We start from the raw sequence: 15,882 nt of genomic DNA, 5'->3' as shown, positions 1-15,882 counted from the left end.
TGGAATATTGGGCAACTAAAATCCACTGTAGCGGCAGCAGCTGCTGCTGCCATCAACCCTAGGCTCCATATGGAGGCCCTGCAAAATCGTGCTAGTCCTGAAACAGAAAATGTGTTTGATGATACTTTCTGGGAGAGCTTGGATGTTGTTATAAATGCTTTGGACAACGTAACTGCAAGGATGTATATGGATGGAAGATGTTTGTATTTCCAGAAGCCATTGCTGGAGTCTGGGACCCTTGGTACCAAATGTAACACTCAAATGGTTGTACCACATTTTACTGAGAATTATGGCGCCTCTAGAGACCCGCCAGAAAGACAGGCACCTATGTGCACAGTTCATTCTTTTCCCCATAACATTGATCATTGTTTGACATGGGCCAGGTCTGAGTTTGAGGGCATGCTCGAGAAAACCCCTAATGAGGCTAACAAATTCTTAACTGATCCAGGTGAATATGTGGGTGCTATGAAGGCAGCAGGTGATGCCCAGGCTAGGGATCTTCTCGAGCGTGTCATAGAGTGCCTTGACAAGGACAGATGTGATACGTTTGAAGATTGCGTCAGTTGGGCACGACTCAGGTAAGTTTCATAAATTTCATTTCTTTTTTACTTCGCATCATATTTCAGTTTTTGTTTGTCATAATGGACGAAAATGATCCTCATATAGATGCATTTGAAAGTACTAGTCCAGCAATATAGCTATTTCAACTACTGCTGATTTTATTTTCTATAATTCCTGGCAAGTTTAATACAGCCAAAAGGGTAGTGGTTATTCCCACTTTATTTGGTTAATTTTGTGGAAAGCGGACTGTTAAGCTGGAGCAAGTTTTTGTTTGATCTATAAGATGTTGACTATTTTGCCAGCCTTATGTCATTTAATCATGGATGGGAAGACAGCTACATCGTGATAAACTATTGCTGAGTTGTAGTGTGTTCAAAGTCATCTTTGAGGCTGTATTTTAGGATGTTTTGAAAATATATGTATATTAGAAATTGAGAGTAACCGGAATGCATGCATTTAAGAAATGCAGAAAAATAGTTAGGTGCAAATCAAATTCATTGAAGTAACCGGACTAGTGTGCGTCATGACTGAACAGGTGAGGGGGCATGGGGGTAAGCATGCAGTGCAGACAATGGGCAACACAGTTGAGGGCTCGATACCGGAGAAGTGGAGTTGGAGGAGATTCAACAAAAACAACCAAGAAAGCAATCCTAGTCAAGAAAAAAAATAAATAAAACAAAGGCGAGATGCACGAATCAAAAAGATGATATAAAATGCAAGAGTTTCCTACTCTCTCAACCGATCGGGATATATAAATCACTACTTGAATAATTTACGAAAGAAGGAGACCCGGGATGTCACCACAAACAGTGAAGGGATACAGTTGCCACCACCCAAAGCTGTGGGTAAAAACTCGTCATCCGGGAGCCACAAAGGGACCACAGGCCCTCACAAAACTGAAATGATCAAAAGACCTCTAATACAATAAAAAATCACATATTTATAATCAATAAATGACCTAAACCTAATAAAAGCAAACAGATGAAAGTGTCATTTTTTGCTATTAGGAGTGGGCGGCAACTTTAACCCTAGAGAAAGTGCCGCGATCGACCCTCCCTTACTTGGACCAAACCAGTTCGAAGTCCCCTCCTTGCCCTGCATCAATCTGCCGGGGTTGATGGAGCTTCGTCCTCATTTTTTAAAGCTTCTGACTCCTCATGGTGTCAGTTAGCCACGTTGAAGCTGGCAAAGCTGCTGTAACCTGCCAGGATTGGAGAGCCTTTGACTTGCAACACTTGTCTCCCTTGTGGCATGGTTAGGATTTAGATTTGGGAGGTGAAAGGGTGTATGAGCCTGATTTAGGGTGCAACGAAAAATATATAGCATTTCTAATTTTAAAAATTAGTTGAGGGTTATGTCATAATTTCGCTATGATTAGGTGGATTTAGATTTGACAGGTGAAATAGGGTCTATGGGGTTGATGTAGGGTGCATAAAAAATATTTAGGGGAATTAGGGTTAGGTCAAGATTTGGATATGGTTTGGCGGGTTTAGGTTTGGGAGGATTTTGGTAACCTTATGATAAAAATAGGGTTCAACTAGCTCTGATACCAAATGATATTGGTGAAGTGAGGTTGGAGAACATTCAACAAGAACTACCAAGAAAGCAATCCTAGTCGGGAAAAAAAACTCAAAATAAAGGCGAGATGCACTAATTTAATAAAGGATATAAGATACAAGAACTTCTACTCTCGCAACCAATCGAAACACAAAAATCACCACACGAAGGATTGACTAAGGAAGGCGAGATATCACTACCACCAACGAGGGGATACAGTTGCCACCAAGGGAGCACAAGCCCTTGCAAGCCTCAAATGAACAAAAGGCTCCTAACATAAGAAATGACCACTTATTTATAATCAACAAATAATGTACACCTAATAAAAGCAAATGGATGAAAACATCCTTGTTATTAGGAATGAGCGGCGACCCTAGACCTAGAGAAAGTGTCGACCGGCCATGCCCCACTTGGACCGAATCACTGAACCAGTCCGAGGCCTCCTCCATGCCCCGAGTCACGCATCCTTCAGTTTATGTTATGATTAGATCTTTTGTTTTTTTGAAAAGAGCTCAGTCAATTCTAGTTTTGAATTCAGGCAATTCTATCATCTGAGATATATTTTCTAAAGCTATATTTTTTGCTAATTTTGAACTTATCATATCTCAGGTTTGAAGATTACTTTGCCAATCGCATAAAGCAACTAACATTCACTTTTCCTGAGGATGCTGTTACCAGCACTGGGTCATCATTTTGGTCTGCACCGAAACGTTTCCCCCGACCATTGCAGTTCTCTACTTGCGATCCAAGTCATGTTGACTTCATCATGTCTGCTTCTATATTGAGAGCAGAGACATTTGGAATTCCTATACCCGATTGGGCTAATAACCCAAAGAAGCTGGTTGATGCGATCAACAAAGTTGTTGTGACTGAGTTTGAACCCAAGAAGGGAGTTAAAATTGTTACTGATGAGAAAGCAACTAACTTGTCAACTGCCTCTACAGATGACGCTGCTGTCATTAATGAGCTTGTTGCAAAGCTGGAAGAATGTGCAAAGAGACTACCCCCTGGATACCATTTGAACCCTATACAGTTTGAAAAGGTATTATGCACTAGAATGCCATTGTATATCGATATCTGCTGTGCACCTCCTTTATGTAATGAAAAGTTTTGTTGAACACATTTTGGTTTGAAGATAGAGTTTGCTTTCTCTTAAGCAACATTGTTTTGTCTTGGGTTATTACCTTCCAAATTATTTTATAATCATCTGAGTATTCACTTAGTCTGACTGCTTACATTTTTGGTTTTGTTGATCTACATGGGAAGTTAGAAGATTCCATCTTCAAGCACATTAAATCTTGTTTAGCTTGCGATATTTTGATTTGAAAATGGAATACATCAGTTTTGCAGCCATTATTCTATTGCTATGTGTAAAATTATTTTTTAATTGGAACTTTCGATTATATCTGTTGAGCTAGTTTTAATGGGTTTCATATGTTTATTTTGGTTATGGTAAATGCAGCTTATCAATTTCTCCTGAATTATCGGTTTTCCCAACCATCATCCCCAAAACCTCTATTATTATATTTCTATTATCTAATATGCTAGGAAATATACTCAGGATGATGATACAAATTTCCACATGGAGTTCATAGCCGGGCTAGCAAACATGCGGGCAAGAAACTACGGCATTCCAGAAGTTGACAAACTGAAAGCCAAGTTCATTGCCGGGAGGATCATTCCCGCCATCGCCACCTCTACGGCTATGGCGACCGGTTTGGTGTGCCTCGAGCTTTACAAAGTCATTGCTGGCGGGCACAAGCTGGAGAACTATCGCAACACTTTCGCAAATCTCGCCCTTCCGCTCTTCTCCATGGCGGAGCCTGTGGCGCCAAAGGTAATCAAGCATCAGGATTTGAGCTGGACGGTGTGGGATCGCTGGATCATCAAAGGTAACATCACCCTTCGTGAGCTTCTTCAGTGGCTCAAGAACAGGGGACTCAATGCCTACAGTATATCACATGGAACTTCCCTGCTGTACAACAGCATGTTCCTGAGGCACAAGGATAGGCTGGACAGGAAAATTGTGGAGCTTGCGCAGGATGTGTCTAAGTTGGAGGTCCCATCATATAGGCGACATCTGGATGTTGTTGTTGCTTGTGAGGATGATGAAGATAATGATGTTGATATCCCACTGATATCTATTTACTTCCGGTAATTATCTTTTATTTTTTTCTTAATTTTTTGTTGAGTTAGATGCTTTTTTGCTATATAGAGTAAACATTAAGGTCTTAGATGCCTCTTATGCTCGTCATTTGTGTTATTTGACAGCTTGAAGTTCTGTCTCTTTTTTAAAATGAAGTTGAGTCTTGTTTGCCCTGCTTTAAACATGCTGTAACTGTAGCTTTATAGTCTTCTTAGCAATTATATAGAACATACGTTCTGCTGCTGTATAGAGTATGTTATTTCAACGCATATATTGAGGAATATGACATATTCATAAATTAGTTTAATATTTTTTAGGTTTTAGAGTTTGAAATGAAATTAATTTATTCATTGATATTATTTTTTAAAAAGAAATTTACGTACGCAACACAATATTTATGTATTAACACCTGAAGTTTTAATATTGACATTAATAACAACTTGATGTTATAAAAATAGTGATGGTATTTTTGATGTGATGTTGATTTGAGTGAAATACATATAAATAGGAATGTTTAGGTGTTAGATATGTAAATATATAAGAATTGTGTGCTATGTATGTAAATGCCCTTTTTTTAAAAAAAAAATTATAGGATTATAGCGAGCTATTTAGATTGAAAAATTAGAACTAATTTGATATATTTGATCTGCTTATTTCCATGTAAATATGGTTAATGGCTTATATATTAATATAGGAATAAGAAACAAATTTGAGCAGGAAAGCCTAAAGTTTGCATCAGATAATTTGATTCAGGATAAAGCTTAATGTGGCAAAATATTATCAAGGTTATATTTTGGCTTTGAATTATATGACCCGTGTGAATATGGTTTTAAGATATCATTTATCACAATAAATTATGTAGTCTAATCTTGAAATCAAAATTAAACAATTCTGAATTATCTTTATTTTTTTAAAGATTAAGGCTCCGTTTGGGGCAGCTTGTTTGGTGCGGTTGCATTTTGAAAACTCGTCCGTGTCATTTGTTTGGTGTGTTCGCTTAGCTTATTCAAATAAGCGGTTTGGGATATTAATAAACGCAGCCGTGGGATTGACCTTGTGACCCGCGTTCTTTCCTCCACTTATCACCCGCATGCCCTTAGTTCCTCCTCGCTAGACCCCCAATTGTGTTTTACGCCCTGCGTGATTCCTCTCTTGTCTCTCTCCCTCGATTACTCCTCTCTCGCGATTAGCATTGCCTTTCACTTCTTCCTTCTACGATCCTTGGTTATTGTGCTTTGTATGTACTTTTCGATAGAATGTCTTTCTCTATGTGATTTCTAGCAATTTTTCAATGGAATGGTATTCTCTATGCTATTTTTTGAAGGAATGGTTTTTTTTTTATGCAATTTTTTGTTTTTTCGATGGAATTTGGAGAATGGGTGAAAGTGTATCCTTAATTTGAAGATAACAAAGTTTTTGGTTGTTCATCTGAAAAGGGTGCTTATTCGTAGATAGCAAATTTTTTGGTGCCATGTATGTCATTGCCTCAAATGAAAATAATTGGATGGGGTTTCGTCAATTCGTTTGATGTTTGTGTGACAATTTGAAAATTGGATGTAAAAGAGAGTTTGGTTTGTTCATAGCATTCTATTGGGTGTCCTGTTTGCAGTTGCACCTATTCAATACTACACAATTTTTTTCTTTTATGCTTCAGCTATGAATTGAAAGATGGATGAAAGAGGATGCTTCATTTGTAGATGGCAATGTTTCGGTTGGCCTGTATGTAATTGCACTGTAGCAATCTTAATTGGTGGACATAAGGTATTGCTGTGTTTTCATTGTTAATTTACAATTTACAATTTTACTTAAAATATTAATTTACAATTTAAAAATTTACATTAAAATATTAATTTACAATTTTACTCCTTAGTTCCTAATTTTTCATTTATGTTTTTAATGAAAATTAATATTTTAATGTTTAAATTTATCACCCGCAATTTTCTAGCCATTTTCAACTTTAATTTCCTTTTTTTTTTTTGGTTTTTTTATAATTATTCTTAATTATAAGTATAAAATTTGGTCAAAATTGATCATTTTCAGTTTAGGGACTTTTTCTAACCTTAGAAAAATCATAGGTTGTTTCCAAGGATGAAAGAAATGTCCTCTGTGAACTTCATAATTTTTGAGATTTTATTTAATTTTTCATAATTTAAATACCTAAAAAAACATTTAAATAATTAAAAATTAAATAAATATCAATCATTATCAATTTTATTTTTCTTATTTTCTCCTTGGTCTAATGAGTTTGGGGATATTTTCTTTTTATTTTTGTTATTTTCTAGGTGGAGATATGCATTTTTAAAGTTTATTAAGATTTTTGGAATTTAGTTAAATAGAAAATCCTATTTTTCTACTTATCCAACACGACGCCAGCTGAAATGTCAAACTCCTCAAAACTCCACGCGATGAGTGCGGATTCGCGGAACTTACATGCGGATGTTGAGATGGCCTGTAGTTCAGTCCTTTTCATATGGACGAATCAGTGGTCTATCTTGATCGATGTCGTCCATTTCTGATACATGGAAATAGATGACATCGATTCATCATCTTTGCGGGACAATTAACCAAGAACTATTCCCAGTTAAAACGTAATATTTCACTAGATTTTCCACCAAACTTCATGATTATTGTTCCTAAAGCTTCATTGCGTTTAAAGGAACACATCTATACGACTAAAGTAGCACTGTGTTAACATTTCTTTAATAAAAGACCAGACTCGAGTCTAGTTTTAGGTTTCACGAAGCATTCCTTAGCCCAAGAGATTTGGCCTCAATTGAGTTTGGCAGACATGTTTGTGATGACCTTGCAAAGCTCCTTCGGGGTTCAATTTGGAATGAAATTGAGCCTATGTATGTTCTTGGTAAACGGTGGCTCGACTTCGACTTAGAGTAGGTTAGAAGCCTTGGGTTGGCTGAATTTTTGTTGGTGAAGTGTCGTGAGGACCTTAGGAAGGTTTTAGGACACTTAAGTTGGAGTTTTGATAGGGTTTATGTCAACCCGAAATTTTCCCTGGTTTTGGCCTGGGAAATTAGGATTCCCTAGTGGATTTCAAAGATTTGGATGGCGAGGGATCAACTGTCTAGGGGATAGGGAGTAGTTTTGTTGTTGAGTGCAAGTGAGTTTAAGGGCTTTATATGAAGTTAAATTCCTCTTGAGATCTCTCGGGTAAGGGCTTTAAATAGCCATTGGAGGCCTTTAGGAGTCTTATGGCCTATTGGAGAGGATAAGTGGTGGCTCAAGAAATGCTAGAAGAGCTCAGAGGATAACTCCATCCATGAATTGTCAACATTTCCCCTTCCCCATGGTGTGCTCATCATGAAGCCCAATATGGAGAAGAAGGTGGTGATGGTGAGCTATTGGTCCTATTGGCAAGCCATTGAGGTGGATAAAGAGCTCAGGTGTTAGCTGGCTGACCAGTCAAATTTTGTTCAAGGAGATGGAGTCACCTTAGCTTGGACTTTGGTCAAAATTTGTGGCTTTAGGTGTCTTGAAGTGTTTAATAAGTTTTTTGTTCATTATAGGTCTTATGGAGTTATGGGTTACCCAAAAAAAAATGAACCAAGGAAGATTTCGGGCTTGGGCTTTTATGGATGGGTTTGGGTTTCTATGGATGGGCTTGGATTAAGCCTTTCATGAAATTTTTAATTAATTAATTAATTAAATCAATCCCGAGATGATTAGTTATTGATCATAAGTTTGACCATTTGGGTTCAATTGGGCATGGAATTGGTCATGTGGTGTTGAGTTGACCATATGGTCAAAGTATGGACCATGTAGGGTTGGTTTGATCATATGGCCAATATGTTGACCATGGGACCCAAGGTTGACCAATGGTCAATGTGGTGACCTTTGAGTACAGGGTTGACCAAATGGTCAATGTGGTGACCATATGGTCTAGGGTTGATCAAATGGTCAATGTGGTGATGTGGGGTTTATGGATAAATGTTAGTACATCTCTTTCCTAAGATGGATTTGATGATAATGATAGTTTTAGGACTTTTAGAAAATTCCTTAGGATCCTAAGTTGATTTGAATGACTCAGGGCATGTCTTATCCATAGTTGTTGACTTAGGGTAAATCCTCACAAAAGTGAGGTCAACTGGGGGTGGGTGGTGGCTGTGCTGGGGATGGGGTGGTGGCTGTGCTGGGGGTTTTGGTGTTGGATGTGCTGGGGGTTTGGGTGGTGTATGGGTTGGGGTGGGTGGTGGCTATGCTAAGGGTGATGGTTGTGTTGGGGGTTGAAAATTAAAGAAGTTGGTTTGTCGGCCATGTGGGATAGGGATGTCACACTCATATTTTCCGACCTGTGTCTTAAGGAGGTTGAGTTGGGAAATAGACCCTCCACAATTGTTAATAAGGAAGGGTGACAAAATATTATAAAGAAGTTTAAGGAAGTGACAGGAAGGGAGTAAGACTGTTGCAATTTAAGTATAAGTGGGACCAGTTGAAAAATGATTAGAAACTATCGGCGGGTTGGGATCCAATCAAACAAACTATTGATGTTTCAGAGGAATGGTGGACTGAGAAGTTAGAGGTAATAACATATCCATTAAAGACTTATTTTTCCTTACTTTATCCTACTAGGTTGTTTGAAGTAACAATCTTAACCATATGTTGGAGGTAGTGTCAACCATAAAAAAAATTCAAATTCAGTGGAAATGAACTAGATCCGGAAGAGAAGTTGGACTGTATGTTTGGTGGCGTTGTGGCAACGGGCGCTCATGTGCTCACCCCAAGTGAGCAAGCGTTTGCAAGTATTTTATAGGACTTAGATGTCGAGCAGGTAAGTGGCTTTGGTGAAGGCCCAAGTCCAAACTAAAATAAACTTAAGTCCACATGTAGGTAAAAGCATTCTAGGTTAGAGAAAAGGAAAAAAGAAGGTGTTGCATTCGTCAGAAGCCAACTAACAAAAACGGTGGATGCATGCACAATTCAGGTTGGTACTTCACATGACATCTCCATACACGACTTTCTCCGAGTTCTAGAGGAAACTCTCGAAGTTTATGAGGATATACCGTTGTATCTAAAGTCCTTGAAGTTACTGGAGGAACCGACTCATAAACAGATATTCATGAAGATCCCCTTTGACTGTAGGGTTGACTATTTTTTTTAATGGATAGGAAGGACACTTGATTTTGTTGAGTTATTGTTGTACAACTATGGTTTTTTTATTTATTTCATCAGATATCTGATTTGGATTATTTTTCTTTCTAGCTTAAGCACTTTATATGCTTCTCTGTATTTATGTCTTCTCATTGTGCCCTATCTCTAGATTTTATATGTTCTGTTAACGTTGTATGATTCAAACATATTACTTACCTGAACAAAGCATTTACTTAGCATGGACTCACAAAGAGAAAGCCTGAGAAGAAAAATTGCAACGATAGTATGTTTTTGTATGAATACTAAAACTCATACATTGATTGAACTCCCCGCATGACATCCACTTATATTGGTGATAAATGGGTTGGGGAGGATACCCCACCAGATTCAATAACATGTTTCATATGACAAATCCTATATTTATGGATCTGCTTGATAAACTGCATAGACATCATGGATAATAAGGCTCCTCAAGAATGTCAACAAGAGAAATGTTAGCAATAACCCTTTATATTTTATTACAGAATGAATCAATGAGAGGAGCAATAGAACGATCCCAACATTAATTGGAGACAATTAGCAGATATTTCTCGGTGAGTTTGAAAGCTCTTGCTAGTTTGTTGATAAAGATTATTAAACCAAAGGATCCAACATTTGAGGCAACTCTAGCAAATATTGCAAATGACTCAAAGTATATGTAATTTTTTAAGTTAATTCATTTTAACACATTACATTTAGAAGTCAAAATGAGTTGATGATTGTCATAGCTTCATTTAATTTGACAAAACTATATTGGAGCGATTTGTGAAACCCGTGTGGATGCACATGTATCCAATATTGAGAAGGTCTCATATATTTGACGGTGTAGATCATCCACACAAAATGTGAAGGTCGTATGTGACTTCAAAATGTGATTTACTTTTCTGATGGCTGGTTGAGAAGACAATGCACATTATAGCCGTAAATTTTGCTCCTAATTGTGCATCTTTCAATGTCAATAACAATACCACAGAAAACACAGAGTTCTTGGCATGAATAATGTTAATGGTATTGATAGTCATTTTCTTAAATAAATAAACAAATAAATAAAGGGAGGGAATGGGTGTGAAAATGGCATAAGGTTGACAAGTTACTAAAGGTTGTCAAACCTATCCCTCCTGTAGATGGATTAGGAAGTATCAAACAACTTTTGACATGTGGTTGGAGTCAATCATGACTATTCATTAATTCTTATCCTAAATAAAGGGTGGTTTTACTTTTCAAAAAAAAAAAAAAAAAAAAAAAAAAAGGCCTTGGGTAATTTTGCAAGTGGTTAAGACGATCCTTTTTCTAAATATAGAATGGCGAACTAGTGATTTATCGTTGATAACTTACTCTCAACAGTTGAAATAATTCTTTTTTTTTTTTAATGGAGAGCAGTGGAATGACTGAGTGACGTAGAGTTATCAAACAATTGAAAATAATTGGGATAATCTTTCATTTAAATTAGGGGCACGAAGGTAGAGTGGCCCAGACTTTCGAGTGGTGGTTAAAAATTTAAAATATCTATAATTATATAGTTCATATTATCCAAATTAACGAAAATATGCAAACTATAATAATTATTGCATGATATTTTGTTGCTTATTTGTATTATATTATAATATCTTCTATTTTTGTCATCAAACATCTTATTATTTATATCTTGTTAAAGATAAATGATTGCATTATGTCATGCTTGAGCAGGCCCATTCAACTTACTCAAACCCAATGGCCATTAATGGTGATTGGTGTTCTAATGATGACTACCAAAGTTGAAGTTTTTTTTATCACCAAACAAAGTTTGTTTTCTAATCAAAAATGACCCCATGAATCTAATAGAGTTGATGAATTAGCAAATAATGTCTAAATTGATGGAACAATTTCAAAGAAGTACATGAAATGAATTTAATTTGCATAAATTTATGAACCATATACAATTTTTGAATCATATGTATTTACATATCTAAACTTTAATCTTTACAATTATACTATCTTAAATTTTCACATCACATAAAAATATCATCATTTTAATTTTTTTCAAATACATGCATAAGGTGGCGTGTATATAAAAAATTAAAAAAAAAATAGCCGTTAGATATGTAAGTGGTATGTTCGCTCATTCATTTTAGTTTCTTCCCAACCATAAGAAATTAATTAAAAGACAAATAATTGATCTCATGGTGACTTTAGTTTTTTAATTCAAATTTAGTCTTTATTTTAATATTGATAAAATTATTATATTATTCCCAATAACTACAGCAGATGCCGCTGTCTCCCTATTTATTTAATTTTTTTTTTCTGACAGCCCACAGGCATTAGAAAAAATATTAACCGCTCCGCACCTAGTGTTACATGCGGAGTCTAATGAAATTACGTCATGTAGAAAAAATATATCTGATAACACAAGAGAATATTTCTCCCGTATTATTCATGTGTTATTGTTATTAATGTGTTATTGTGTTATTATAACACCAGCAATATTCTCAGTACACAATAACACCTGAATAACACGGAATAACACGAGAGGAATATTCTTTGTGTTACCGGGTCTATCACCTCCACGGCGTAATTTCATTGGACTCCGCAAGTAACTCTACGTGCGGAGTCCTGATGTAATATTTTTTCCAGTCATTATTGTGAAAAATGAAAATAAATAATAAATAATAAAATATAAAAAATAAAATATAAAATAATAAAAGAAATTTAAAAAACAATGAATTGGGACCAAGTCAAAAGGCCTCCTTGCCCCCCAACTTGGAGATCAAGCCGGCCACTTGCGAGTAATTAACATTAAAATAAAAACAATAGGATATTAATTTTTTTTTCATTAAAACTAAACTACACGGGATAAATCAAAAGGATAGTGCATTATAGACAAGGGGGAAAAATTAGGCTCACAAGTTGTTTATAATACAAGTTGTAATAGTTTATCATGTCCAACATCCACAATGTGACTCCCCCTATTTATTTTGAAGCTAATTTTTATTTGCAACATGCTCACATTTGAAGCATTCAAACAAAAATATAATATAGAAGTGCAATCCATGGAGATAAGTATGTAGATTTTGATCACCATTGTGGTAAATGACATTTGAGATGAAATGTGGAGGATCAATGTGTTTCTTAAGAAAAAATAATAATAACTATTTTGATTCTATTTGAAATAACTTGGATTAGAAATAAATTTGAATTACAAAGTTGCTCCAAGGTGACAATGGAAAACAAGTAAAAGAACGTTTGCTCATAATATCTCTTCAATGATGATATAGGAAAGTTAAGGATGTGAAAGAAATTGACCACTTTGGCTCTCCTCTTAAAGATGAAAGTAGTTGTATCAATAAAAAATGATGGTAGCAGAATCGGTCGACCGTCTCATTCGATCGGCCACTCCAGTTGACCAACTAGCCACTTCATTGGATGGATCCAATAATGCAAAGGTGCCAATGAAAACTAGTAACTCCGAGAAGTATAATAACGTGTAACTCCCATGAGCATAATGACTTGTAACTCCCAAGAACATAACAAATGGTGAGTCCTAGGAGCATAACTATTTGTAACTCTCAGGAGCATAACTATTAAGAAAATAACATGTATTTTTTATTTTAAAATAGAGCCATAAAATGTAGACCCCTAACATGTAGGGTAGGTTAGATCCCCTGAATCCTTAGCACAGTCATACCCGTGTCAATTCTGATGTTTTAACTCGCATTGTTCCCCAGGATCCACCCAACGAACAATGCTCATTAAAGCATTGCGACTGACACAAAGTTGATCATCTACTGAGTTTGTCTTGCTTCAAAGGCATGCAAGAAAATGCAATTCGAGCAGGAATCACATAAAGTTTAACATCGTGATTACTCAAATAGGGCATGAGAAAACACGATGGATGATCATCAAATAACATGCAAAAGACAGAACTCGAATGCATACATGTTGCACACTCAACGGGTTCAGAGGCTCTAAGGCATAACCGGAATTGAGTCAACAACATGCAAAGTTTGTGGCAACCAGATGGTGCCACAAGAGGTGAAGGGTGTGTTCTTCTATAGGGATTCCACACACCGCAAACTAGCGTAGCTAGTCGCCAACTACCCTGGAAATGCAAGTATCAATCCCCAAAAACATGTGATATACACATGTGGGAGAGACCACGAGTGTTGATGCTTGAAGGGACACCTAATATGTTACATGTCAAAGGCAAAAGATCATGCAAGTGAGTTCATCAAAATGCACATGAAAAGGGATTTTTCATGCACACATTTGTTAATGCAAGTCAAATCATGCACCTTCATGCAAATGATTTAAATACATAAGTATGCCTCATGCAAATGATGTTGGTTATTTGACTCACTAGGTCAACCAAGGAGGTAAACCCGAGACATCATAGTCTTAGGTCAGTCAGGCTGGGGTCGGCCAATTGGACCCATGTGATTGTTCGAACGGGTTGTGGTGGCTGGTTAGATCAAAGTGGTCAGCTGATCAAGCTGTGGTGGTCGATCAAACCTAAGTGATTGGCCGACCGGGCTAGAAGGGATGGACGGACCAAAGTGGTCAGCTGATCGGGCAACGACGACCGGTCAGGCCTAAGAGGTAGTTAGTCCAGGTTAGGGCAGTCGATCAGACCAAGGTGGTCGGTTGATAGGGTTGGGGTGGTCAGATGACCAGGCCTAGGCGGTCGATCAAACCTAAGTGGTTGGTCGACCAGGTCAGGGCCACTTATCAGACTTAGGTGATCGGTCGACCAAGACGTGGCGCTCGTTCGGACCAATGTGCTACACATGCAACATGTATAATGCAAATACACTCATAATGACAAAGAAAATAATGCAACACAAATGCTAGCAATAAGTAGTGAGTTGTACTCGTCCTAGCACTCTCGCATAAGTGCCTAGGTTTTCATGCGTGGATAATCGCCATGGCCACCTCCGACTATAACGACCAACTGTGGGGAATTTTCCCTTTTAATTTCTTCGAGGAACAACTCTTTGTCGCTTACAAAATGAATTAACTACAAAGCCTTTCCCGTTTTGCTAGTGCAACATTCTGATCCCTCCACAAAAGATTGAATATCGTTACATCCATGGGAAATTGAGATTTTGACCCGCTTAGGTTTAGTTCTAGGGGTTGCAAGGAAAACACTTAGGATCCGATAAGGATTTAGCAAGGGAAGCAAGTCCTAATCTAGGGCTTTCTCTAAGAAACCATTGGTCAATCGGCAGGCTTATGGCTGTGCCAACTAGTGTCGGCAGGCCAACTTACCTATCAATTGGCGACCAATGTGATACCACAATTCTGACCAATCAAAAGGTGTTTAGTCGAGCCGGCTGGTGTCGATCGGCCAGCTTTCCTGGTGCGGGCAACCAAACCCACAACAATCTAGTTAAAACTAGTCCTGACAAAATAGATTGATATAATCGATCGAGCAGGTGGTGGTTGATCTGTTGATGTGATTAAAAAGGTTGATCGAAATGACTGGTTTGGTGGCTACCAAACAATCAATCTTACAAAAAGGTTTGGTCAAACCAATAGAGTTGGTAGTGGTTGATTGGTTGATGCGATGGAGGTGGTCGATCAAGCTAGTGTGGTCGACCAGTCGACGAAAAATGGTCGATCGAGCAAATCAATCCGGTGGCAGTCGATCAATTGAGTTTACAAAGAATATTGATCGAACCGATCAGATGGGTGGTGTTTGATTGTTCAAAGCAACAGAGGTGGTTGATCCAGTCGGAATAGGTGGTCAATTGACGAAGAATAGTCAGTCAAGTCAATAGACCCAGCAGCAATCAGCTTGATTGGTTGAGCATATGAGGAAGGCTGATTGAACTGATTAGGCTTGTGGTGGCTAATCGGTCGAGAGAATGGAGGTGGTCTATCAAGTCGGCGTGGGCGGCCGACCGACAAGGGATAGTCAGTTGTGTCAGGATGACTGATTGATGAAGCATGGTTGGTTAAATCAATTGAGCCCGTGGTCGTCGATCTGTTGAGTCGACGAACGAGGAACAATTGAGATGGGAAAAGTGCACGTTCAGTCGACAACACATGCAAAAAAGGATATTTTTAATGTGATTTTAAAATTCATGCGATGCATACCATATGAATGCGACCTTGTGTACGAATTGAAGAATAATTTATTTTGAGGACGGAGTCGGGCTCGTCCTATCGATATCATGAGATCCTAAGGGTAAATGATGGAGAGGTGTATCAACTCTCTACTGCGCAAGGCAACAAAACACCCATCTTCGTTTGCACAACATAAGTTGGAGAATATCTCATAGAGAGGATTCTCCATGACCGAGAAAATGAAAACCAATGAAATGTCTTCGTTTTCTCAGTCGGTTGATTTCAAACGTCCATATGGATGAAACTACCCAGACAAATAATGAGATTTGTGCACTCTCGTCTTTTGAATTTAGGGCTAGAAAAGAAAACGATAGGTTTTGCTCTTTGGATTAGAAAGGAAATCACAAAAGATCTTAACCTAAGGGGGTTTTTTC

At 37.5% G+C, this 15,882-nt stretch overlaps 1 protein-coding gene across 1 annotated transcript in view; it reads left to right on the top strand.

Moving 5' to 3' along the window:
• Window positions 1-4,492, top strand: part of LOC110026556 (ubiquitin-activating enzyme E1 2-like) — a 38,163-nt gene extending 33,671 nt beyond the window's left edge. Inside the window, exons 4-6 of the mRNA XM_020727534.1 lie at window positions 2-578; window positions 2,728-3,160; window positions 3,680-4,492. Of these exons, the coding sequence (XP_020583193.1) occupies window positions 2-578; window positions 2,728-3,160; window positions 3,680-4,276 (1,607 nt within the window). The 3' untranslated portion in view covers window positions 4,277-4,492. The remainder of the gene's footprint in view (window position 1; window positions 579-2,727; window positions 3,161-3,679) is intronic.
• Window positions 4,493-15,882: the final 11,390 nt, after the last annotated feature.

This window comes from Phalaenopsis equestris, unplaced genomic scaffold (genome assembly GCF_001263595.1).
Source record: "Phalaenopsis equestris unplaced genomic scaffold, ASM126359v1 Scaffold000378, whole genome shotgun sequence".
NCBI classification, from domain to species: Eukaryota; Viridiplantae; Streptophyta; class Magnoliopsida; order Asparagales; family Orchidaceae; genus Phalaenopsis; species Phalaenopsis equestris.
The sequence above is the reverse complement of the archived record's forward strand: the minus strand, read 5'-3'. Positions and strand labels throughout refer to the sequence as shown.